The sequence below is a fragment of the Onychomys torridus genome, chromosome 13 (genome assembly GCF_903995425.1).
Source record: "Onychomys torridus chromosome 13, mOncTor1.1, whole genome shotgun sequence".
Lineage (NCBI taxonomy): Eukaryota > Metazoa > Chordata > Mammalia > Rodentia > Cricetidae > Onychomys > Onychomys torridus.
In genome coordinates this window covers 19,954,822-19,979,545 of record NC_050455.1, presented here as the reverse complement: position 1 = coordinate 19,979,545, position 24,724 = coordinate 19,954,822, and the positions used below count along the sequence as shown (strand labels likewise).

Here is a 24,724-nt window from a genome sequence, read left to right as displayed (position 1 = left end):
CACACACACACACACACACACACACAAAGGGAGGGACAGTTAAAGTCTTAACTGGTTCTGAAGAGAGAAAAACAATTTAACATGATAGGACTTATTCAAAATTAAATTAAGCAATTTACCACTCAATAAATAGGTTCCCTAAAGTAGCTCATAAATATTTATTTTAAATATTCCAAATAACATGTAAAAATTAAAACCGGCAAGATGATCAGCATGAAAAGGTGTCTGCTGCCAGGCTGGTGATGTGAGGTTCATCCTGGGGCCCCTGGAGGAAGGGGAGAACAGGCTCTAGCAATCTGTTCTCGGACCTCCACATGCACCCCTCCCAAACAAACAAGTAAATGACAATAAAATGCCAATCACAACTGCTTTAAAGATGTCTGAGCATCTGGAATTGACTGTACTGGAGACTCACAGATGACAGGTATTAGTATAATTAAACACTAAACAGAGATGCCACCTCCCTTTCTGCAACTTTTAGACATCTTTCTCAGAAGAGTGAACTAAATGATTAAGCTGGAGATTTTGAGGGAAGAGTGAGGAAAGTGTACTCAACAGCTCAGCTGCAAACATCAAGTCTAGAAAACAGAACTCACAACACAGGGAGCAGGCCATGGACGGATGCATGTTTATGCTAACTGCCTAAAGACTCAGAATAAACGGCTGTACAGTGAAATGGTTCCACGGAAAAGCCAGCTTCTCTTCTTCTGAGTCACCGCCCGTGGTTAAGTCACGTAGGACCTGGGTTTGTCTTTATGCCTATGTCTGGTGTAGCTGGTGCAAGTGGAGGAAAGGAGTGATGGAGGGGGAAGCCCAGACATCATCAGAGAAGGGAGCTCGATTTTACCGCCACACTAAGGACTACACAAAACGTGTTCTTTCATCCCTCTCCCTACGCAACTTGTAATGAGCCAGTATGACCCAAACTGCAGAGTCATATTCTATTGCTACCAGGAACTCTCCACGTGTCTGCTTTGCATCTCTTAAGCCAAGGACCTCTTCATTCCAGCTACAGCCCAGACACCATTTCACACTGCTGATACAGGACATTTTCTTCTCGGGCTGGAGAGGTAGTAGGAAAGCTGTTTTTAATTTCCCTCTTCCCTTCTTAATCTAGTAGTAAACAGACAGCAGAGGCCATCTGAACGTCATGGTCCTGCTTACTACTTGGCATCCTTGTGATTTCTGGGTCTGGGTCTTATTTATCAGATAGCACGGCCATTCGAAATGTTCCCAGCTAATGGTACTGACAGAATGGCTGGCTGTTCAGATGCTCCTTCAATTATGATGGGGATTCCATCTCTGCAAACACACCATCAAATGAAAATATGAAGCATAAAGAAATTCATTCACTGAACCCAACTCTCCAAACCTCACACCATAGCAACCACAGAATGCTATAGAGGGCCAGCTGTTGATTCTCAGGGTCACACAGATGGCTGGGAGCTATGGCCCCTCACTGCTGCCCAGCAAATGAGGTGATACATGACTAAACATTCAAAACGAAGTTGTTAATGACTGCACATCACTCACATACAGTCAGAGACAGCCTGCACTTTGAATCATTTGGTGGCATCTGGAACAAACAGCAGATCTATCAGAGTTCAGATGAAACACACCTCAGCATCTTCACAGGGGCGAGGACATCCCACATTCACACCCAAACACTAACATTGTGAATGGCACACGGTTTCAATGGTCTATCCACTGACACATATTTGTCATTACGTTAAATTTTATTAGTTTATAATAGTGATTAAATCAATAAATCTATTTTCATTTTACAGTTATGAAAAATGGTTCACATAAGAAGTCATTAGGGGGGTTGGGGATTTAGCTTAGTGGTAGAGTGCTTGCCTAGCAAGCTCAAGGCCCTGGGTTTGGTCCTCAGCTCTGGGGGAAGAAAAAAAGAAGTCATTAGGTTTGTACTGTACACCATTTCCTAAGTTAGGGTTTCTATTGTTGTGAAGAGACACCATGATCACAGCAACTCGTATAAAGGAAAACATTTAATCGGGGCTGGCTTACATTTCAGAGGTTTAGTCCATTATGATCATGGCAAGAAGCATGGTGGCATGCAGGCAGACATGGTGCTGGAGAAGGAGCTGAGACTTCTACATCTTGATCCACAGGCAGCAGAAGTAGAAGGTGTACCACACTGGGCGTAGCTTGAGTACACAGGACCTCAAAGCCTGCCCCTACAGTGAGACAGACTTTCTCCAACAAGGCCACACTAACTAACAGAGCGTGGGCCACTCTCTATGGGCCAAGCATTCAAACACAAGAATCTATAAGGGCCATACTTATTCAAACCATCACAACCATGGATCCTTCATTTCCACTTGAGAGATTGAAATATCTCTCAGGATTAAAAAGCGAGTTTTTAGAGTCTAGGGTTTAGTGGTAGAATGTATGCATATAAGTTTAAAGACCTAAGGCTTAAATCCAGCACAAAACAAAACAAAACAAAACAAAACAAAATACATCCCTTTTAGAATCCCAAAATGGGCTTAATTCCCCTCTAAGAAGGATGACAAGGTTTGGTAAATTCTTAAAGATGCCTACTCTTCAAACAATAGGACAATAAACTTCAAAATAAGGAATCTGGCACCTGTAGTACTAGATAAAATAGCATGTTTCCTAATCTATTACAATCCCAAGAACACAGGCAATCATGGTAAGAATTTCACAGCTTTCCCTCAAAGTACCGCCCTCTGCCAACTAAGATGAACACTTCTCCAAGCACTTGTTCGTATGCTAGCTACCTATCCGCAAAGAGGTGAAGACATGGGAAGCCTACAATATTAAAGATGTAACAAGCTTTCCCTCATTGTCCCAAACTACATAAACACTGCCTTGTTCCCAGTGTCCTTTCTCCTGAGACTCAGCACTGGGGCAGATGACCAACCTGATCAGCCTTCCTCTCAACATACTCCATGGTGCTTGGTTTGGCTAACAAGTACCACACTTGTATCGTGTCCCAATTTTCTTCATTTCCTTATAGGCATTACTGGAGTTCCAAGGCCTGCTGTTTATCACTGCTTGTAAATGAAGGTTACATTATTATCTCTCATGTAAGAAAACTCTCACAGAATGAGGCTACGGCTCACTTGTAAGGGGCACGTGGTTCTAACAATGAAATCTCATTAAATTTTACAATCAAAGAGCCATGTATTTTAAAAAGAAGCAATTAATTTTAAGAAAATCCATCCTCATACTTACTAGAGGAAATTCTTTTAGAAGTTAATCTATAAAAAAACTGTAAAAAAAAAAAAACTTGCACTGATTTAAAAAATGCACTTTATAAAATGAAAAATTAAGAAATTAAAGAAGTGTGGTCATAAGGAAATCTATGAAATGAAACAACCAAGAGGTAAAATGTATAAACACAAACATTACTCACTGTAACTATCTTCTCTATCCCTACAAGACAGTCAATGAGGATCTAATTAAACACTATTTGAGTAATGTGAACTTATTCTAGGAGTAGTTTACTATAGTTCGTTGACTAAACAAACATAGCTAAAATCAAACATTGGACCATCTCAAAATCATATGCACTTTGTCCCACACTGCCTGACAGCCCTGCTATAAGCCATCTTGTGCGGCTGCCTGCTTATCCAAATTCTACCTCGTAAAATCCTATAGAATCCCAGCTCTAAAGCTCCCTGCTTATCCAAATCCTAACCTCCTAAGATCCTATATAACCCCAGCTCTTTGGCTACCTGCTTATCCAAATTCTAACTTGTAAGATCTTATAGAATCCTAGCTCTTCAGCTGCTTGCTTATCCAAATTCTAACTTGTAAGATCTTATAGAATCCTAGCTCTTCAGCTGCCTGCTTATCCAAATTCTAACTTGTAAGATCTTATATAATCCCAGGTCTAAAGCTAGCAATTCTTCTCACTCTACTCCACAGTTAGCTGAGCTTCTCTCTCTCTCTCTCTCTCTCTCTCTCTCTCTCTCTCTCTCTCTCTCTCTCTCTCTTTTTTTCCGAGACAGGGTTTCTCTGTAGCTTTGGAGGTTGTCCTGGAACTCGCTTTGTAGACCAGGCTGGCCTTGAACTCACAGAGACCCGCCTGGCTCTGCCTCCCGAGTGCTGGGATTACAGGCGTGCACCACCACCGCCTGACTTGAGCTTCTTTTTTTATGTAACCATTTTATCATTTTTCCTTAATTCCTTCATTTCTTTCCTATGTGACTAGATCGTTCTTGTTGTTTTATCAGTAAACTCAGAAACACAAACAGCCCCAAACTATACCACTGTCATGAGACACAGGCTCAGGCCGGCTGCACGCTGAGGGCAGCTGATGTCCTAACGCCAGTGTTTCTTCTTAAGCAGAGTCTCATACACAGTTAAAGCCAAGGAAAGACTTTTGCATTAATGGTTTTCTAAGAAAGGGTAAGATACAGAAAGTCAAGTTAGTATAGAAGTCCTAATTATCTGCTAATCATTTCCTCTTTAACGTAAGATGAGCTTCTTATGAACAGGCACCAAATTAAATTAATGAAACCACCCATAACAATGGCAGCATACCTGACTCCACAATCAAGTTCCGCCCCAGAAAAAGAAAAAAATCTTAAAAATTATACTATACTCTGAAGAAAGGAAAATTAAACACATTCTATTTGTTTTGAAATATCAAAGTATACCTTATCTGATAAATAGAAATTATCATGCTGATAAATAGAAATTATCATGATTAAATGATTTTCTCACTGCCATCAAGCTCTTGCTGAAGAGCATTCAAAAAGCAGCAGACAACAGGGAACTGTTAAATACACGAGCGCTTTTCTTATCTCTAGAACTGTGCGTCCAACTAAGCGTGTGAGCCACGAGGGTCATTGTTATCTCGGTCGGAATGCAGCTCACCCTTGAGGGAAGCCCACAGTGGTGACAAAACCAGCATTCCTGGACCATGCCATCTGCCAGCCTCGCACAACAACCACGACAAGGGTTCTAACCTTACTGCGTCCAGAAAAGGAGACAGACCAAGTAAATAGCCCAGAGGCACCAGTTTTACTTTAGAGAAAGACAACTTCACTGTTAAGTCAGCCTTTCCTCCTCAGAATTTCTAGCAAAGTTAATGACACATAAAACTAAAGCTTAATAGGGAAGGTAAGGACAGGAGACGTTCTGAAAAACTGTCCCTTTATGTCAGCAGTGATCGGTGTTAACTGAGCTTTCTGAGAAGCCCTGAAGCAGGTCACTCTGAAAGTCTGAGACAGACAGACAGAGAAATCACTGGCTTCTCAGGAGTGGGTGGGCTGTTTTAGGACCCAAAAGTAAGGTCCTATTTAGCCAACATCACCAGCATCCAGTGTCCATTTTTAGGTTAGTTTTATTACAGACTATATAATATAAGCAATGAACAAGTTCTTCAGTTATCTTGATTACCTCCCCTCAAATTTCCAGAAGTAAAAATAAAAAAAAAAACCTTTTTACCAAGAGTTATGATAAATTCAGGCCTCATTTCATTTGAGTGCTGTGGTGGTGTAATGAGACTGGCCGCATAAGCTCATGATTGAATGCTCAGGCCCAATTACTGGAAGGGAAGTGTTTGGGAAGGGCGAAGAGGTGTGGTCTTGTTGAAGGAGGAGAGTCCCTGTGGTTGGGCTTTGAAGTTCAAAGCCTATGCCAGGCCCGGTCTATGCCTGCTGCCTGCATATTAGGATGCAAGCTCTTTGCTCCAATGCCAGGCCTGCCTACCTGCCTGTCACCACACCCCTACCATGATGGTCATGGACTACGCCTCTGAAACTACAGCAAGCCCCACATAAAATGTTTTCTTTTATGAAAGTTGCTTTGATCATGGTGTTCTACAGCAATAGACCAGTAACTAAAACAAGTTCTGGTACAACTGATCTCCCTGACTAAGCTATGGTTTCATCCACAGACATCAACTAAATAACAAAAATCCCCATTTTGATCTCATGCCAATTTAAATTTGTAGCTTCCTGTTTTCTCCAGGATGGTGTAACAATTCAGTAAAAAAGTAAAACATCATTCCAAACCCCTTAAAAGAGAAAAATCTCATTAATTGACTAAAGGTTTTCTAATAAAGGCCTTCACATTTATGGTGGATATACAGTGCCCTCTGCTGCTCAACTAAAGAAAGACCTAACAAGCTACAAGTACTCAAACCAAGGACTGAAAATTTAGGGAGATCCGTAATGAGACTCATGGCTTACATCTCAGCACATTACCTTTAAACGACTTTTTAATTCTCCACATTCACCGAAGCACCCTATTTCGCACCTGCCTAGAGTTCCTAGCCAGTCCTTTCCTAGCCCATCTCTATTCCCTGGGACGCCTTCCACCTCTCACATCCAGGAACTTCACAGAGGTGACAGGAGACCTCTGATTCCTTTGCACAGCCGCCACATCACAGCAGAGCCTCACTCTGAGCCCTGCTGTGCTGGCAAAGAGACTAGAACAGACGACATTCCACATCAGTTGTTGGGACATGGCAGCTACCTAGGAGAACCCGAAGTTCTCAACTTCCAACATGGTCTAAGATCTGTGTTCATGGCATAATGGACCAAAACTAAACAAGGAATGATGATTAAAATGAAGCATTTTAGAATAAAAGAACTGAAATATACTTCCTGAACGACCCAGCAGTCAAGATTCATTTTGTTAAGACTCAGCCATGGCACTATTTATAGATACATAACTAGAAACTGCCTTGAAACATTACCATCTGCCCCCTAAACTGAGACTTTTGAAAGCATTTCTCTAGTATTCTTTTTCTTTTAGATATTTTATTTTATTTAATTTTTAAATATTTTTAGACATCTCCCTATAGAGTAGGCTGGCCTAGAACTTACTCTGCAATCCAGGAAGACTTGCCTTATAGCAATCCATTACCTGCCTCAGCCTTTCCAGTGCTTGGAGTACGCGTGGGAGTTATCACACCGAAGCTAGACTTATGCTTGCCTAGACTTACATTTTAATTAATTAATTTCCCTAGTAAAGAAGACTTAAAATGCTTACTGCAAGATATAACTAGATGAATTACCGGGCAGATGAATTTAAATAAACAACCGCAGGTGGGCAGTGGTGGCACACACCTTTAATCTCAACACTCAGGAGGAAGAGGCAGGCAAATTTCTATAAATTCAAGGGTAGCCTGGTCTACAGAGCGAATCCCAGGAGAGCCAAGGCTACTCAGAGAAACCCTGTCTTGAAACCCAGCCCCCTTCAAAAGAAAAAACAAAACAAAAGAAAAATCACCTTGCATTTTAGAAAAAAAAATAATGTTCTTCATGAATATTTCATGGAAGTTTGTTATCTAAAGGCAAACTTGAAGAGCCCTCTGCTGGAAACTGATGTAGGCCTAAAACTGTAAAAATTCACAATCTTCATTTCTACAAGAGACCTAGGTCAAAAACAACAACAACAACAAAAACTGCTATTCTATTTTATTTCAAGGTTTTTTTCCCTCTGAGTTTTCTTCTAGAAGTTTAAAAAAATCTTTTTTCATATTCTTTTCTCTCCCTCAACTTCCTACCCACCCAACTTCCTGTTTCTCTCTCCTACCTCAGCAAGAGAGAGAGAGAGAGAGAGAGAGAGAGAGAGAGAGAACAATAACAAAAACCATGAAAATAAAAGAAAGAATACCAGTAAGACAAACAGATATCGAAACAAACAGCACATGAACCCGAGAGGGAAGCAGCGTGAGTAGGGCGCTGGCCAGCCAGCTGCCGCGCAGTGTGCAGTCCATAGGTATGAAAGAGGCCAGGGCAGGAGTCGGGAGCCTTGGAGGCTGAGAGAGCTAAAGGAGAGACACAAGAGAACTTCTCCCAAATGAGAATGCTCGCCAACACATCCTGACACTCTACACACATCCTTCTGCTAAAGTGTGAAACTAGTCAAGAACCTCTGTCACGACCAGAGTGTCCTTTGTCTTGGCTACTACAGAGACTGGTCAAAACGGGAACAGGGCATCCCAGACACAAATTCAATCAAATAAATTTCACATACAATAATTCAAAGTGGATATGGCAATCCTATTAGTGAGTACGCTAACAGGGTTAGAATATTAACAATTGGTCAGGTTACATTCAACTATTCTATTAAATTCTGGCTATCATAATCAGAGAAAGACAGAAAAACGTCTGCATATGAGAAAAGATGGCTTTAAACAGTAATTTGAAAACCTAGCTTCTGCAAAAAGCTCCAGACACCGGGATTATTTACTTCAAAGAAAGGACTACAGGGAAGAGCAGAGATGATTAGCTACCCATTACTCCAACCCTGACTTCCTGTGGCTTAGGCGAGTGCTGCCTGTGGCTTGCGTCATGGTGCTAACTGACAGACAGGCCCCTGCTCTCACAGGCCTTGCACCCTGACTGGGAGATGACTGAGGAGTAGTGCCTGGCTCTAGCAGGTACTTAACAAATACCTGGTGGAGTGAACAAACACCTTCAACCAACATAAAGAAGACAAAATGCAGTGATAAATACAGTGACAGAGGATAAGGCACATACTGCTACTGACCAAGTAATTACAGGTTAACATTCAACTCAGACAATAAGCAAAGTCTGCCCTGTAAAGAGAGAGGAAACAAGGGCCTTGTCTTGTGGCAGGAGTGACGTAACACGCAGACAGCTTTTAGGTTGATGGCTTCAATGAAGGAAAATGCAGAACTGGCATGTTACTGATTGTCCCGGAGCTGAGGAGCAGACTTTCGAACAAGGGAGATGGTGAGATGAGGCCCGAGAGACATTAGTGGGCTTCTGGGACTGGGCTGCTACCTGCTGAAATGGAAGGGGCGGAGCAGGGCTGGAGGGAGGCATCACTCAAGAGAGTAGCTGGTCCTGTGTGATTTAGACATCAAGGAAGCAGCTGATGGAAAGGAATGGAGGGATGTCTAGAGCTGGAGGTTTACAAAGGGTACTTAGAGATCAGGAGGTGGGGTAAGCTGGAATCTCAGGACTGGGAGGCTGAGGAAAGAAAACTGAGAACCAACAACGAAGGGGTTAGTAAGTTATCACGAAGACGGGAGAAAGGAATGAACACTCCTTGTGCCTCATAGAGAGAGAAAACCACCAGATGGCTGTTAAAGTGAGGAATCCTGTGGGAACAGGAGAGGGAACACTTTAGCTAGACATGCTCAAGAAGAGTCTGGCTGCCTACAGACATCGCTTTCCACAGAGGCTCTGCATGCAGGATGGGGCTAGAGCGTCACTCACAGGCTCCCTGCTAAAGTGCTCTTACTCAGTCTGGGCTTCTCCCTGTGTCCTCCAATGCCCCATTTTAAGGGACTTAAGAATCCAGGGCCAGTGAGATGGCTCAACAGCTAAAGGCACTTTCTACATGAGCCCGCTGATCTCAGATCTCCTGGACCAACATGGCAGGCAGAGAGAACTGGTTCTTGACAGCTGTCCTCTGATATCCATCCATACACCATGGCACATGTGCAACCACATACACATATATGAAGAAACGCATTACAGACTTTTTAAAGAACCTGTACTTTATCAATAAGTATGCAATTTATTTTAAATAGGATAAAAGAAAAATCACCATATACAAAAGTACATCTTCTTTTCTCTTCCTCTCTCTCTCTTTTGTTTTCTGAGACAGGGTTTCTCTGTGTAACAGTCCTGGCTGTCTTGGAACTCACCTTGCAGACTAGGCTAGCATCAAACTCACAGAAATCCGTCTGCCTCTGCCTCTCGAGTGCTGGGACTAAAGGCATGAAACACCACTGTCCGGCTGAAAATCCATCTTCTAATGTTACTGACTTGTTACCTGTTTTTGTCAACAGAAGGTTATCCAGGTGCCGGTCTCCAACTCCAAGAATGTATGTAATCACACAGTAGCCAGCTGAACACAAGAGAAGTGGGAAAGACACATTCAGCACCAGGTCACACACTCCACTGACCATAAAAGTAATCTGCACTCCTTTAGTTTCTGCTTGGTTTTTATTGTCTCCAATTTCCCCACTAACTAAGGAAGCTGCGGCATCCCTGTTCAGTTAGTCATGATTCCCCTTGAATACCACTGCCTCTGACCTCCCCACTAACTACTTTACTTAATGATGACTCAAAACAGGGAGACTTTGGCAGGAATTACCAGGCTCCAAGATGGCCAAGCTGCAAACTGAGCAAGGGAAGCCTGGGCCTATTACTACTAACAGCGCTCATACTTTGTCACCTCTGTCATTCAAAATCCCAAGGGTTTCTTTACCACTTACACCTTTTACTTGTTTTCCGGTGAAACATTTTGATCTTAACATGTTGTAATTACATCGAATCAATACAGCATCATCAATATGGCCAGCTTTTCTTCACTCATGCATCTATGAAGAAACGTAGCCAGAAACACTCACCACAGCTTTTGACGTAAGTATCCATGACCTCTGCGCTGATACCATTGGGTCCAGTCTCGCTTGGGGCATATTTCCTGAAAAAGTTCTGAAAAGACATTGTGTGCAACTTTACAAACTTAACACATGTGAACAGTTAAAGGCATTACAAAATCATGACTGATGGCCAAGTGTCGAGTCTAAAATGGGGTCAGAAGACAGTCTGAGGCTGTGTAAGCCCAGCAATGGCAGTGCTCTGTAATCTATGCTGGTGCAAGAGCCCTCCGAAGACCTCTGGGTTACTTCCTCCACATTAACAGGTGGAACCGCCCTTGTACAGGGGAGATTGAGTACAAGAAGTGGAAATCCCACAGCACACGTAAGCCGCAGGTTTCTGTTTTCAGCTTCCTGACACCTCAGGAACCTGCCCAAGGATCTGGACCTGGAGTACACGAGGGATTCCTACACACTGGTCAACAAGCACACAAATACAGACAAGAGCACACGAGGTGAAGGAGCGCTTCACAGGAGGCCTACCGGCTGCACCTTCAAATGCTCAACCTTCCACTCAAGCAAGAAAATGCAAAGGAAAGCGACACTGCGATTCCAAAAGCTAGAAACCTGGTCACGAGGAGTGTGGCAGACCTTCCTGGTGGAGGCTCGTGTGTAAGTGCAAATGGAGATAGAAAGGGTGAAACTACTGAGAAAATAACTTTTTAATTCAACTGACTCTGAAAAAACAATGCCATGAGCTGCTAGGATGGAATCATCGGAGAAAATGTTCACTTAAGAAAACTGTCATCAAAGGCAGCATCCACAACCAACACCTTTACACCCCTGGACAATCTGATGGCCAAGGGAAGCAAGGCAACCCAAGGCATACCAGTGCTTGCTACAGTAAAGATGGGAAAAATGACGGGGAAGTGACCTCTTCTTTTTTTTTTTTTTGGAGCTGAGGATCGAACCCAGGGCCTTGAGCTCGCTAGGCAAGTGCTCTACCACTGAGCTAAATCCCCAACCCCTGGACCTCTTCTAAGGGGATGAAATAAGCATAATTCCCTTGCAAGAAAAATTCCCCAAATTAAAAATTTGCCATAATACAGGCACCACTATACAATGGATGTTTGAAGAAAAATTATTTGTTTTAAGAACAAAAACTGAAAATAACTAAAATGTTCATCAACTAATGGCTAAATTGCACTTGTTCTATATTTTGGAGCAGAATGAAACTCTAAGTTTTAGTCTGTATAGTGTGTTTGGGGAGTCAATTTTATTTTATCTGTTTATAGATACTGACCCCAGTTATGTGCCACAGACAGTGTAAGGGCCTGAGCATCCAAATGACTAATAGCATAACTTCCAACAAACAATAATTCTTACTTCTGAGGAGAACTAAGCTTCACAGAGAGGAGTAAGAAAAGGAGATTTTAATCATAACAGGTCCTTTTCAGCAGTTGTAAGCATTTCTTAGGATGCCATTACCTGTATGCTTCCCTCTGTGTCGAGAACTTCAGCAACAGGAACTGACTGGATGAACTGCATGAAGCCTATGTGGAAAGAAACACGGCATGAAGCGCCACGCTGGGCATACTCCCCGCCCCTCAGGAAGGTCTGACATAAGGTGTTTGCTCCGTGTAGGCCAGTCAGCCAGAGGAAACCAAGGCTCTGTTGGGCATACCTTCCCTGTTAGTGGACATTCTACTCTGTTCCCAGAGAAAGAAGGACTGTGGCCACTGTGCTAACTTGATGCTGGTCACAGAACTACTAGGTAACTTTTTTCAGCTAGTTTGAGTCATCTGTACATATCCCTAGAAGAATTTCTATCAGCTAACATGAAGAACACAAAGTAACAGACTATATTCCTCAAACCTAGCATCCTTCCATACCTTTAAAACAACAGTACAAATTTAAAAATCATTTGAAATTTGCACTTCTGTCCACTGACTGCACCTTCTGTGATGCCCTGAAAATGAGAGAAAGGGATGAACAAGCTCCCTAGACGAGAAAAGAAACTGGAAAGGCAACAGTATGCAAAGCAGGCAGAGTAAGAGGAGGACCAGTCAATCTGGCACAAGATCAGTAAACAACAAACGCATGAAAAACTAAGTGAATGGGCAGCAGCACTTCTGGATTCACCAAATACCTTCTGGATTTGGTGGCCCTGACATGCTAACAACCTGTGGACAAAGGATATTCCCGCAGAGTCCAGATATGGGGAAAAACCTACATGCATTCACTCCAGCAAGTATTTGCTAGTTCTCTATCGTGTACTATAAACTAGGTCATATGTGGGGGAAAAAAAGATGTTTATTCCCAACTACACATACAGTTAAAGCTCAAGTTTTACTGGAATGAATATTATAAATGAAAGGGCACTAAATTGAGGAGGGAGATGTAAGTTACACAAGAATCCAAAGCCACCAGGCGCCGGGGCCACGTTTTTAAAAGCAGAGGGTTAACAGGTAAAACTTTGTAGGAAATGATCGTCACATACTGATCACAGCACCTTAGAGCCCGAGATGGAAAGAGCATCAGAGAAACCCGGGTCGTCCACTACAACCAAGACCGTGAAATGGGGCAGGAGCAAAGAGACAGCTGGACACGGCTACGGGGCTGTCAGCGAGGCCGACCCAGTCAGGTGGCCTCCTCTGTTATGTCCCAAGAGCAAAGAAAAGGTAGAAATAAACCTATGTAGGAAAGCGAAAAGGCACAAAGAAGCACCACTGTATTTTCAGAAAGATCGCTGAGGAGAAAATGAAGAGATCACCACCAGACATGGGAGAGGAAATGGAGAGGAAGACATGTAGGAAGTGCTGATCTCTATAATTCATCCTGAGCATCAGCCACTCTCGAACTATCCAAGAGCACAACGATTTACAGCGCACTATGTGTGTACACGTGCAGACATACGAACACACTGTAAAATGCAGAAGATAACAAATACACTTGTTGAGTGGCTTTTGTAAGCCGAGTGCGGTTCAGGGCCTTTCTGGGCCTCAGAAACTCTCCAGAGGACTATGCAGACAGATAGGAGAAAATACTGTGAACTAGAGCCAGTCAGAAGGCAGAGATGTGTTATTCCAATGTAAAAGTAAAAATGGTAGGGAAGGGAAGAGGTGGGGAATGGAAGGAGAGAAGGACGAGGAAATGAAAGAAGTAGGTGAACACATAAAACAAAGAGGAGAAGAACACAGAAAGAGGGAAGAGAAGAAGAGAAGGGCAGAGGGGAGAAGAGAGGAAGATGGGAAGGAGAACCTGACATGTCTTCAGTGTTCTAAATACGCCAAGTCACTCTAACTTTCTTGAGGATTTTCAATTTACAAAGGCAAAGTGTATTGACTGGAGACCGAAGAAAGTGATCACGATGTAAAATGAACTCACCGTGTTTTGTACTAGTGGCTAATACCTTGTAAGGTGTCAATTTCAGATCCAGATTTTCTTTCCGTAGCAGCTTTGGATTGAAAGATAAAACACATTAAGTGAATGTTGGACTGGAAACATTCATGGGCACGTATCACAGCACAGGCATACAGTGAAGACACAGACGGAAATCTTACAGGTACCACATTATGTAACTCTCAGCGTCAAAATGAGCTCATCTGTTTGGGTGATAAGACACATTTTCATCTATTCTGAATATGTCACACACTGTCAATAACATCACTTTCCTTCCTAATGCTTCACGCTGACCTTGCCGGACACAGTAACATAAAAGGTAGAAGCAAAGACAAAGGGGACCCATGTCTCTCTAAAGGCTGGAGACTGGGATGGCATTTGGCAAAGATCTAGCTCATTAGATGACTAAGTCTGAAACCATGGGAACTTTGGCAAAAACATTGCATGGGACATGTGCAATCTCACTTCCCATGAGAACCTCTCTGAAGTGATGAAAATAAGCTTGTTCAAAGAAAAGTAGAGAGTGCTGAGCATCACAGCCTTGTGATTCACGACACAAATGCTTCTATGTCTGAGAACATGGTAAACTGCAGTTTCTAAAACAAGGCACTGTCCCCACCAGCACAGACTGACGTTCACCTTGTCCATAAGGGAGATGATCTGAAGAATCAGCTGGTCTTGACGCAGGTCATCGCCATGCTTGAAAATAACTGGGTACTTGCCTCCATCCTCTGTCTTAAAGAAGAGCTGCGCAGGCATAAGAGCACTCTGCAAAACAAGGACACTGCCTGAAAAATGGGCTGGAAATGAATGAACAAAGATCTACTACACACAGAAGAAAATGCTGCCACTCCACTCCACACACAGGGGAGCAGGGCCTTCAAAACGAATTGGCTGTCAGAAAGAAACGCAGGTGCCAGGCAAGGAACGACAAGCAAGGCAACAGCTTTCTTTGTGGTAGGAAGATCAGTTTTGGAGCTAGACCAGAATGGACAGGAATGCACACAGGTAGAGAATGACCCATCTGGATTCTTTAAACTGTTCCTCCTCTGGAAAGCAAGGTTACTCCTCACTAAGACAGAAGGAAACCTCGGGGGCCCAAGCCTGACATCTCTGGTGCCAGGTGCAGAGCTGACTCAAAATATAAGTCCCCAATGTTGTTTTAGTGCCAGAAACCTACTGGGGAATACGAAAGAATGTCATTCAAAAATGGGCAAGATCAAAGTCAAGAATGCTAGTTTTTGTTGTTGTTTTTGATGTATACAGTGTTCTGCCTGTGTGTAGACTTGCAGGACAGAAGAGGGCAGCAGATCTCATTATAGATGGTTGTGAGCTACAATGTGGTTGCTGGGAACTGAACTCAGGACCTCTGGAAGAGTTAAGAGCTAGTGTTCTTAACCTCTGAGCCATCTCTCCAGCCCTCAAGAATGCCAGTTTATAATGCTAATTACACAACATTAACTCAGTATCTTTGAAGCTCAAAATCCATTTGTAAGTTGATATTATAAATATCTGTGAACCTTGCTGCAAAACTTCTAGATTAGGTTAGCTATATGCTTAAATGAACATGAGTCAAAACTTAAATGGAAGAATCATCAACTCCTCACATCAGAGTCATCCCAAGACTACCACAGTGGAGACAACTGGTGAGGAGACCATTCTAAGAGAGACTATGGGTCTTTATTAGTAAGAGGAAAAAATATATAAAATGAACATTTGGAGAGATGTATAACATAAATGAGTCCAATGTACTCAATGAGGTATACAATTCAAATATCATAAAAAGAATCAGAAGGAAGAACAGACAAGTGGACAAGCAAACTGTAAAATGCTGGGGACAGAAAGCAGCGGACACACAGCTCTTCAGTGAAAACCCAACTTTGCTGTGTGCTTGAAGACCACCTACAAAAATAAGGGGAAAGTCATAAAAAAAAAAACCACTTCTGAGAAGCTATTTAACAGAAACACTGGTGGACATCAATCTGAACTTCAAACCACCTTCACTTGGGGTATCCTGTTATCAGCCCTGCTGAAATGTCTTTGGAAATTAGCTCTAGCTAACTCCATGACAGCCTGAGAGCAGAGGACCTCTGTTGTGCTCTACATATGCTGACGCAAAACCAAATTGAAATGGAAAGAACACATGACACCCACAGCAAGCAGAGGACTTGAGTTGTACACATGGCACTGATCCCAGTGCCCGAGGTACTCTATGCTACACCAAGATGCAGCTCTGGCTACCAGGATGAGGTCTACAAAATACTAAAAACCTTGGGAAAAGAAGTTCTTACCCTTTTCAGCTGAAAAGAGTTTATGTCATTGTAATAGGAATCCTAACCTCCCTCCCCACCCCAATGCAAAAACCTCAATATATGCTTAGTACAGGGCCAGTCTAAGGAACACAATCATCACTTTCTAGTCCATGGTATCGATGACCCAAATGATTTGCAGTAGCTGAGAATTACTCTAGTGCTTCGTGTAACAGACACTACTCAGTGGCTTTGAATAGTAACTACCTCAAACCACTATGCCTGAGCTAAAACTCATAATTTTCAGAAAGCCTGTACACATCAGAATGAAGAAGGAGGGGAACTAACAGGACTGGACATTTTAATCAGAAAGATGTCCTGTGACACACGGCGTTACTCTACGCACAGAAGACAATATTATAATAGTCCCTGAGGAGAACATGTGTCGGGAATCCATCCACTATCTATCCTATATCTAATATCCTATTCTGAAGCTCCAGTTCTGTCTTAGATGGATTCTTCTACTCTGACCAAAAGAAATCCCTGATACTTTTTTAAGACATTACTCCTGATTGGTTCTTTGAAAAAGGGGATATTGGGTTTTATCTGCAGGTTTATTCCAAATGAATGCAGTTCACACAGAGACTGTTCATGTATTATTTTTCTGTATTTCAACTCCCAAGCAGAATGTGAGAATAAAGCAATGCATGTACCAGTATATCTATAGCAGTATTATCCAATAGTAGGTTATGAAATCAGTATTTTTAAGTTGCATATTATAAATTATCAACAAATTTCAAAACCAATTAAATGAGCTGAGAGAAATAGTTATAATTTAAGGCAATTAAGAAGCTATTGTTGTAGTTCATTGGCAGAGCACAGGCCCACCATGCTGCTTAAGGCATGGTGAGGAGATACACATTCAGGAGACTCAAACTTCAAGGTCACAGTAAAACTCAGACCTAAAAACAAAAACAAAGAAGCAAACAAACAAAAACTCTTAAAGCATTTTAACAGATGTTTCCAGTATGGTTATGTCATATGAGGAAGCTCTTGTGAAGCTGTGTGAGCTTAGCTGCACAGGATGCTCTGACACACCACTAGAAAGCTTCTGTTCTGCCTTAGATGGTCTCACCTACCATGTTCTAGGAGCTCTTCCTTACCTGATAGGAAAGGATATCAGTGAAGCTTATGGCTATGTGCTCCTATATTAAGAGCCACTGGTAGCAAAAGTCCATGGTGTATAGAGCAGTGACAACTAGAGTTCAGAAGGTCAACCTATCAGAACTAAGGGTTCTGTTAGAGGAAACCATCACACAATGCATTATGGAATTACTGCCTTTTGAATGAATTGGCTGTTTCTTGTTTAAACTTCTTGTGCAATAACAGCTACGATTCTCCCCATTTACCATGCATTTCCATGTTATGTGTACATGTAATCTCACAATTGCATCTCAATCTTGGGCACAACTCTCCTTATACATTCGGGGTAACTGGATAACTGTCTCCAGCTGTGTTTATTTTTTCATTAACATACATCTGGCCAGGGCCATTCTCCAGACAAAAGTATTTCAGCAAAGATACCTTTTTTCCAAGGACAAAACCACACATATACAAACGTAAGCTCATCTCACCCACAGATAGAGAAAAGAGCCACTAGCAATTAAATCCTCAACTTCTTACCTTTACCTCAAGTTATTTACACAAGACCCTAACTTAAGAGATTTACTGCTCATATTCCTGGATGATGTTTTAGCCAGGAGCTGGTTACTGAGTTAAGATAGTTACTTCCCACTGACCCAAGGAGAATGCTGTCAAGGGCAGGCAAGCTTCTTTCTTGTGCAAATTAAGTTTCAATTCCTGCTCAGCCAGGTGCTATTCCTGGATTCCCTAACTGATAGCTTAGCCTGTAGTTGACCCTACAGAGAACTCCCTTTTGGGGGGTTGTAATTGTAAGCTGACATTTATTGCTTTATGTGTGGATCCTTATGACCTCTGACCCTGAAAACTTCAAGCCTTGCACTGCTTTGCCAAAGAATTACTGCTTATGTATATATACTGGTTCCCTCACAGCACTTGGTGAATGGACCTAGAGGAAGAAAGATGAGTACGGAGTCAGAAAGAACTAGACAGACATGAGAGACTCATGCTCTCAGAAGGGACTGTGAGCAGGAAGAACTGAGAGGAGCTAAGTGTGAGCACAGAAAAGAAACTGCGTAGGCAGAATTTACTTAGAAGAACAAAGTGAAAGGACTAACAAACTCAGTGTGTTTAGATTCATTGAATATTCCTCAGATTAGTATCTTTGGCTGCTTGTAGCATCTGTTCTGGACCCTGGTAGTGTAATATCCACGCATGAGCCCCTGCACCAACAATGTTGCCAAGGAGCCAACTTCCGATGTAAGAACAAAAGGTTTCCTTTGTTCCTGCCTAGGCAGGGACCTCCCCGACACCGCTTTACAGCAGGAAGGTCCCAAGCACTCACTTTAAGGGGTTTATATAAGAAAGGTTCACATGCAGAATGTTACGTATATTGGGATTGGGTGAGGGGGGAGCTAGGGTTGAGGTAAGCATAAGGAATGAATAACAGGATTCAGGGTATCTATAGAGACCTAAATTTTTATTCCCTATGTCCTGCTTTTGTTGACACATTCAGATTTATTGTTGCAATCCTACACTCTTCTAAGGTCAACTTCTGGTCAGTTGAGTCCATTACTCCTCAAATCTTGTTTTGCCAAGTCTAGGATACACAGACTTATTGTCCCAGCCTTATCTTTCCCATAGGTTCAACTTCCGGTCAGTTCAAAAACCACTGATCGGCAAATACCTTTAGAAGAAGAGAGGGAAGGGGAAGGAACATCTCTCAAGATGGCTACTAATTTCTCCCTTTCATTAGAAATCTCCTCAAGGCGGGCACTTGAGGGGAATTCGTTACTTCTAGAATCACAAAACTTTACCCACAGTGCCTCCCATGACACCCGGTGCATGATGTCTGATAATCTGATTCAATTTCTACCTGTACAGTCAGTAGCCAGTGAAAAGAACATTTGGCACACTGCTAAGAATAAAGACAACTGCTATTTAGAAATGTAACCAAAGAAATATAAAGTACACAGGAATGCATACTGTGCTACATTTAAAAAAAAATGGTAAATGGGCCTGATATCTAGCCATTTGAACTTATGAACTGAATATAGAATATAAGCCTTGAAATTGACCTTTAAAAAGCACCCTATGTGAATAGCAACTGTGGCTCTGACTACTGTTCGAAGAAGTAAATATTAAAAAATGAAGTTTCAGAGACAAAATATGACATATTTTCATTAGAAATATCTCTATAATTGTAACACAAAAGATCTTAAAATATAATAATAACAGGCCAGTGTGGGAGCCTGTTTTCAGGTTCCTCATGACTTTACCCAGCAGGTATGCATAGATAGGATGATGAGGATCACAGGCCTGAGTGCAGGTGTCTGAGATGGTCTGCACTTGGCTGTGCTTGGTGGGGGGGTCTTTTGCTCCACCCCTTGGCATCTCTATAAATACCCTGTGGCAGAGACAGTCAGGGCCCATTGGAATAGGTTCCAGGCCCTCTTGAGGCTGTCCTGTGTTTTCTATCTGTTTATCTCCGCACTATAAATCCTTCTATCTAATATTTCCTGCTGCTCACACTCAAGAAACTGGGGAACTGTGGGGTTGGTGGGTAAACGCCCCACAGGCCAGAAAGATAGCTTAGAAGTTAAGAACACTTGGTGCTTTTGCAGAAGGCCCAGCCCCCACACAGTGTTTCATGACCACCTGCAACTCAAGTCCCAGAGGATCCAATACCCTCTTCTGAACTGAGGGCACCAGGTACACAGGCAGTACACACATACATACACGCAGGCATAATGCTCATATAAATAAAATGAATCCAAACACAATAATATGAATAATAAAACATACCAATGAAAAATAATAAAACAGCATCTTTTAATCTAACATTTACCGAGTGAAATGCAGTTCTTCCTGAAATGTTCTCACTTTCCAGGGTGGCGCTTCTGCTCGGATTCTAAACACAGTGACAACTCATCAGACTTACCTTAAACAGCGTGGCTGTCTCTGGGATGATCCCTCTTATTTTCACCTGTGGCTCTAACGGCAATGGGATCAGCTCCACGTCTGACAAATTCATTTTTTCATTATCTCCAAGCAATGCTTGAAGTCTCTCATTCTACAACAAATTAGAAAGGAGCAATAAAAAAATAGTTCACAAGCACACAATAAAGGCCCAAAACTGATTCTAGTAACATTATCTGCAAAGCACATAAAAGTACCTGAAAACTACATCCCTCAACCCAAGATGCAACCAAGGGCTGTACTGATAAACCACAGTGTTTGGGGAGTCACCTGGACAAGCCAAAACTTTCATAAGGCAGTTTCTCGTTCCTGGTACTGGAGTTTTTGTTAGTCTATGGTCCTTGGAGGGAGCACTGTCAATCCAAGTTACTTAATTTCCTTTAAGACACACACATACATGTGTATGAGTATGTTTATGCAAGTATGTGTATACACACATTATACATGATATATATGTATGTATGCTTTTTTTTCTGTATGTAATTTTAGGTAAATATAAAAGAACAGGATTCCTTGAGGCTTTATCAAATAACTTTAGTGTTCTCTTTCCCTACTGCTGGAGACATCACACACTTAGGACACGTGACTTGCCTTGAGCTGGAGCTGACCTAAAAGCCTCTTTCCTGAGGTCTGGCTTTCATGGTCCCAGGAAACACTATGCAAACTGCCAAGGGACAGAAGCAGTCAAGCAGATGTGACGCTTAGGAACCACGGCTGCCAGCATAGCAAGAGGCCCACAAAGGTGAGAAGCTGCATCTACACACTGCCAACCACCAGCAGCCTTCATCAATCTGACTTAAAGCGCACTCTGAAGGAGGGGGAACCATGCCTGGTACTGGAAACCTAGCCAACCTTCTGGGTTGGTGAGGTCATGGACCCCAGAAAAGCATCTACTATCTCCACTTGCTAGGCCAGCTTCATTCCTTACTACACTCTGTATCTTCTCCTTATACCCACAGAGAAGTACCGCGCGCGTGCGCGCGTGCGCACGCGCGCGCACACACACACACACACACACACACACACACACACACACACACACACACACACACACCTGCCACCCCTCCTCAGTGCTTCCCTTTCCAGCCAATGGAGGCTGTCACAGAAAGTCAAAACTGGACACAATGCAGAGAGAAACAGATCACGGGGAGCCAGCCCCAACAGATACACCTACATCATAGCTTCTGCATCTTTGGCTCAGTGAACACAGTGGAAGAAGGGGTAAAAAGACTGTAAGATGTGGGAAGAGGGTCCAGGAATGGAGTTGTGTGAAGAGAATTATTTGTAAGAAAACAAGACAAGAGTCTTGTGAACTCAGTTTCTTCAAAGCACGAACTATTCCTGGAATGTGTTTTCATGCTCCTCAGACATGTAGCAGACACGGGTGTATTTATTTCAGGTTATTCACTATTGCTTGCTGTTGTTATACAATTATGCCTCGATGGAAAAACATGTTTCTGCCACACTCAGTTTGTTCTTACGATTGTAAACAGCTTGAAACCACGAGAACTTCACTCAGGTGACTTTCTCAACCCTCAGAGTGTAAGTTGTCTAAGGACCTGAATAAGGTTGGCTATTTCATGTGACTTTAGTCCAGCTCATTTATTAGCTCCATTTTCCCAGGTCCCACTGGTTCTTAGAGCTGTGATTCCCAGGAAGTCTGCTATGAAACAGTCTCTCCTAGAAATGGCTGTCTACACAAGACTGAAACAATAGCAATATCAATGGACATGTTAACATGGAAAAGAGGGGGCATGAGAGGACTCCAGTGAGGGTAACTGGGAAGGACTAAAGGGAGTGGGAAGTGATACAATTCTATTTCACTTAAAAGTGTCTAAGTGTATGAAAGCACAAGAGTATGTATATATGTATTTCACTCAAGCATGAAGAACTGTCTCTAATAAATGACCCACTTTGTACCAGGAGCAGCATGCCTTCAGGAAGTACCATCTTACGAAAAGCTAGTCTTCTACACAACTGACAGGGAGCGCATTTTCTTACTGCAGCTGAGTGAGAACCAGAAGAGTACATACAAGTGGAACGTAAAGGTTCCATTTCTATGGCTGAAGGATTTATGAAGCCACAGAGAAAGAAGTGTAATTTCATTTGAAGCTTAATTTTGCATGACCAAATATTAGACAAGGATTACATTATGCTACCCCAGGGCATCTTTTAACTTTAAGAGGAATATTTCATTAATTTGGAGGAAACTGCTACCTACCTACTACCCCTGGTTCTCATTTTCATTAGCTCATAGACACACTGAATAGAACCCAGATCTCAGAATCTGAGCAACCCAGGTCATCTTTGACATACACTCGAGCTCATCTACCCAGCTTTAAAACAACCCATTTTCTCCAAAGCCAGCAGAATCTTGTCGTCTTTAAACAGGCAACCTATGCTCTAAAGAGGGACAACCTGACTTATGTATCCAGAGCTGTAAAGTACTTCAGGCATGATACGTTCACCAGAGGAGGAAGTCTTGGAATTACTGGGAGCTAGATGATCAAAGATTAGTACTTAAGACCACCAAGCACGAAATGACTTCCCTTCAGCAGTACTCCAAGGCCTCGGAAGTTAAAATCAATTCTTCACTGGCACAGATCTATTTATGCATCTCAGTAAAGGTCATGAATAAGACTCCCTCACAAAATGGATGGTGACTGCTCACATAATATCCAAATCCTGCCATCACTTTACTGCCTCCTCAGGTTCCACCCCTCACAATATCATCAGACTAACTAAGCAGAGTGCTGCTGCGAACAGCAAAGGTCCAAGCTGGAGATACACCCACTGCTGGGGAGACGCTAGGGATTGCTTATCACTCGGGGACAGGAGGAGCTGTGGGCAAACGGCATTAGGGATTTCTTTACTGGATCACGGCCTATGATTCTTCTAAATAATGCCAACTCGATAAAAACGTGTTTCCGTTCAGCCAATTTTCTTCTCTCATCAGGGAACAATTGTTCTGATCATCTGTCTGTTTAATTTAATTATCTCCTGCCTTTTAAGTTTTGACTCGATTCTTTAACTTTTCCCTCATATATCCACTTCAGGTGGGTTGTGATGTTTGACAAACGCCACCAACAAGCATCTGCCTGTCATCATACAGGAAGACACCGTGTAAGTCCTTCATGTCATCAAAGTAACGGCCCAGAAAAAAACAGTGTTTGCACAGGAGATACATAGCTATTCTGTTTATCATGTAGAAGTTTTCCACTTAAGAGAAAGATGGCTGCTACCAGAGCAGACATAGAGGTAGGTCACGTTGGCTTTGCAATCTACTCTGGTCCTTTGTTTTCTCAAATTTTTATGTAAGTGATCTAAACAACAAAGGTTCTAAGATGAGAGAAAGTGATGCATTGTAGGTGAAACTATGCTTGGGGATAAAAAGTTCCCAATTTACCAGTTGTGCGACACAAAAAACTGATCCCTTAATCCTCTAAGCACACCATTCCTCACAGCTAGGAAACCCCACCACCCTACATCAACATATGATAACCTACACCACAGGATCCTAATGGCATCAGTGCTCCTGGAACTCTTAATTACCCAGAAGTTCATAGAGAGCCAGGCATAGTGGTGCATGCCTTTAAATCTAGCACACAGGAGGCTGAGGCGGAAGGATGAACTCAAGGCTTGTCTAGGCTGCAAAGCAAGTAAGAAACTGTCTCTAAAAAGGAAGCAAACAATGTAAGTTTGTACACTACACCAACCCAACAAGACAACAGTCAACACTCAGGACTTTAGGACTTGGAGTCACTTTTAGCCATAAACAGGAAGCTCACCTTTTTCTTGCGGTTTCCACTTTCCCTTTGGACTGCCTTCATCAGATGCACCAGGCGGTCTACAAAGGTCTGCTGCGCTGCCAGCAGGGAGCGCATGACTCGGACGGACTTGTCACCCTGAGTGACCAAAACAGTGTGATCATTCCCTTCCCCTTCTAAGGCTATGAACTTCAAAACAAAGTGAGACTGGAACAGAAGTAATGAGAAACCTGCTGTCTAGGGTAAACATCACCAACTGGTGAGGGTTGGAAATCCCCTGGGTCCTGAGCAATCATTATTCAATCCATAATATAAAGACCACGTGACAGGACAGAATTTATCCAACCTAAAATGCTTCTACTTTCTGAGTTAATAAAGATCCCAATTCCAAGAAAGCTTTAAGAAGAAATCTCTTTGAAAAAGACAAGTCAGGCAGTGGTGGTGCACAACTTTAATCCCAGGACTCGGGAGACAGAGGCAGGCGGATCTCTGTGAGTTTGAGGCCAACCTGGTCTACAGAGTGAGATCCAGGACAGGCACCAACAATACACAGAGAAACCCTGTCTTGGGACAAAAAAACAAAAACAAAAACAAAAACACAAACAAAAACAAAAAAAAACATGGGATGCTTAGGCTCAGGAAGAGAGAGCAAGGCTGTGATGAGGTGAAATCAAAGGCTGACTTCATAGTGAGCTTGACCGGGCTCTGAGAGCTGTACACAAGCTTAGTCTAAAAGTGTCTGACAAGCTGTAGTTTAGCTTTTCAAGAACCTGGGACAGAAAAACAGCAGATACAGTAAAAAGCTGCCAGGAAACATTTCAGCAGCAGCAGAGCTGGAGAGTTCCCTGTCAGCTGCTTTTCTTTGCCCTTGCACCCTC

The 24,724-nt window shown here is 42.5% G+C and overlaps 1 protein-coding gene across 1 annotated transcript in view; it reads right to left on the bottom strand.

Annotated features, from left to right (window-relative positions):
* Pik3c3 (phosphatidylinositol 3-kinase catalytic subunit type 3) overlaps positions 1–24,724 on the bottom strand; it is a 93,665-nt gene that overhangs the window by 16,813 nt on the left and 52,128 nt on the right. The window contains exons 15-21 of the mRNA XM_036204568.1: positions 23,868–23,984; positions 20,042–20,173; positions 14,351–14,479; positions 13,697–13,766; positions 11,798–11,862; positions 10,340–10,424; positions 9,760–9,834 (exon numbers count right to left, since the gene is read on the bottom strand). Coding sequence (XP_036060461.1) covers positions 9,760–9,834; positions 10,340–10,424; positions 11,798–11,862; positions 13,697–13,766; positions 14,351–14,479; positions 20,042–20,173; positions 23,868–23,984 — 673 coding nt within the window. The remainder of the gene's footprint in view (positions 1–9,759; positions 9,835–10,339; positions 10,425–11,797; positions 11,863–13,696; positions 13,767–14,350; positions 14,480–20,041; positions 20,174–23,867; positions 23,985–24,724) is intronic.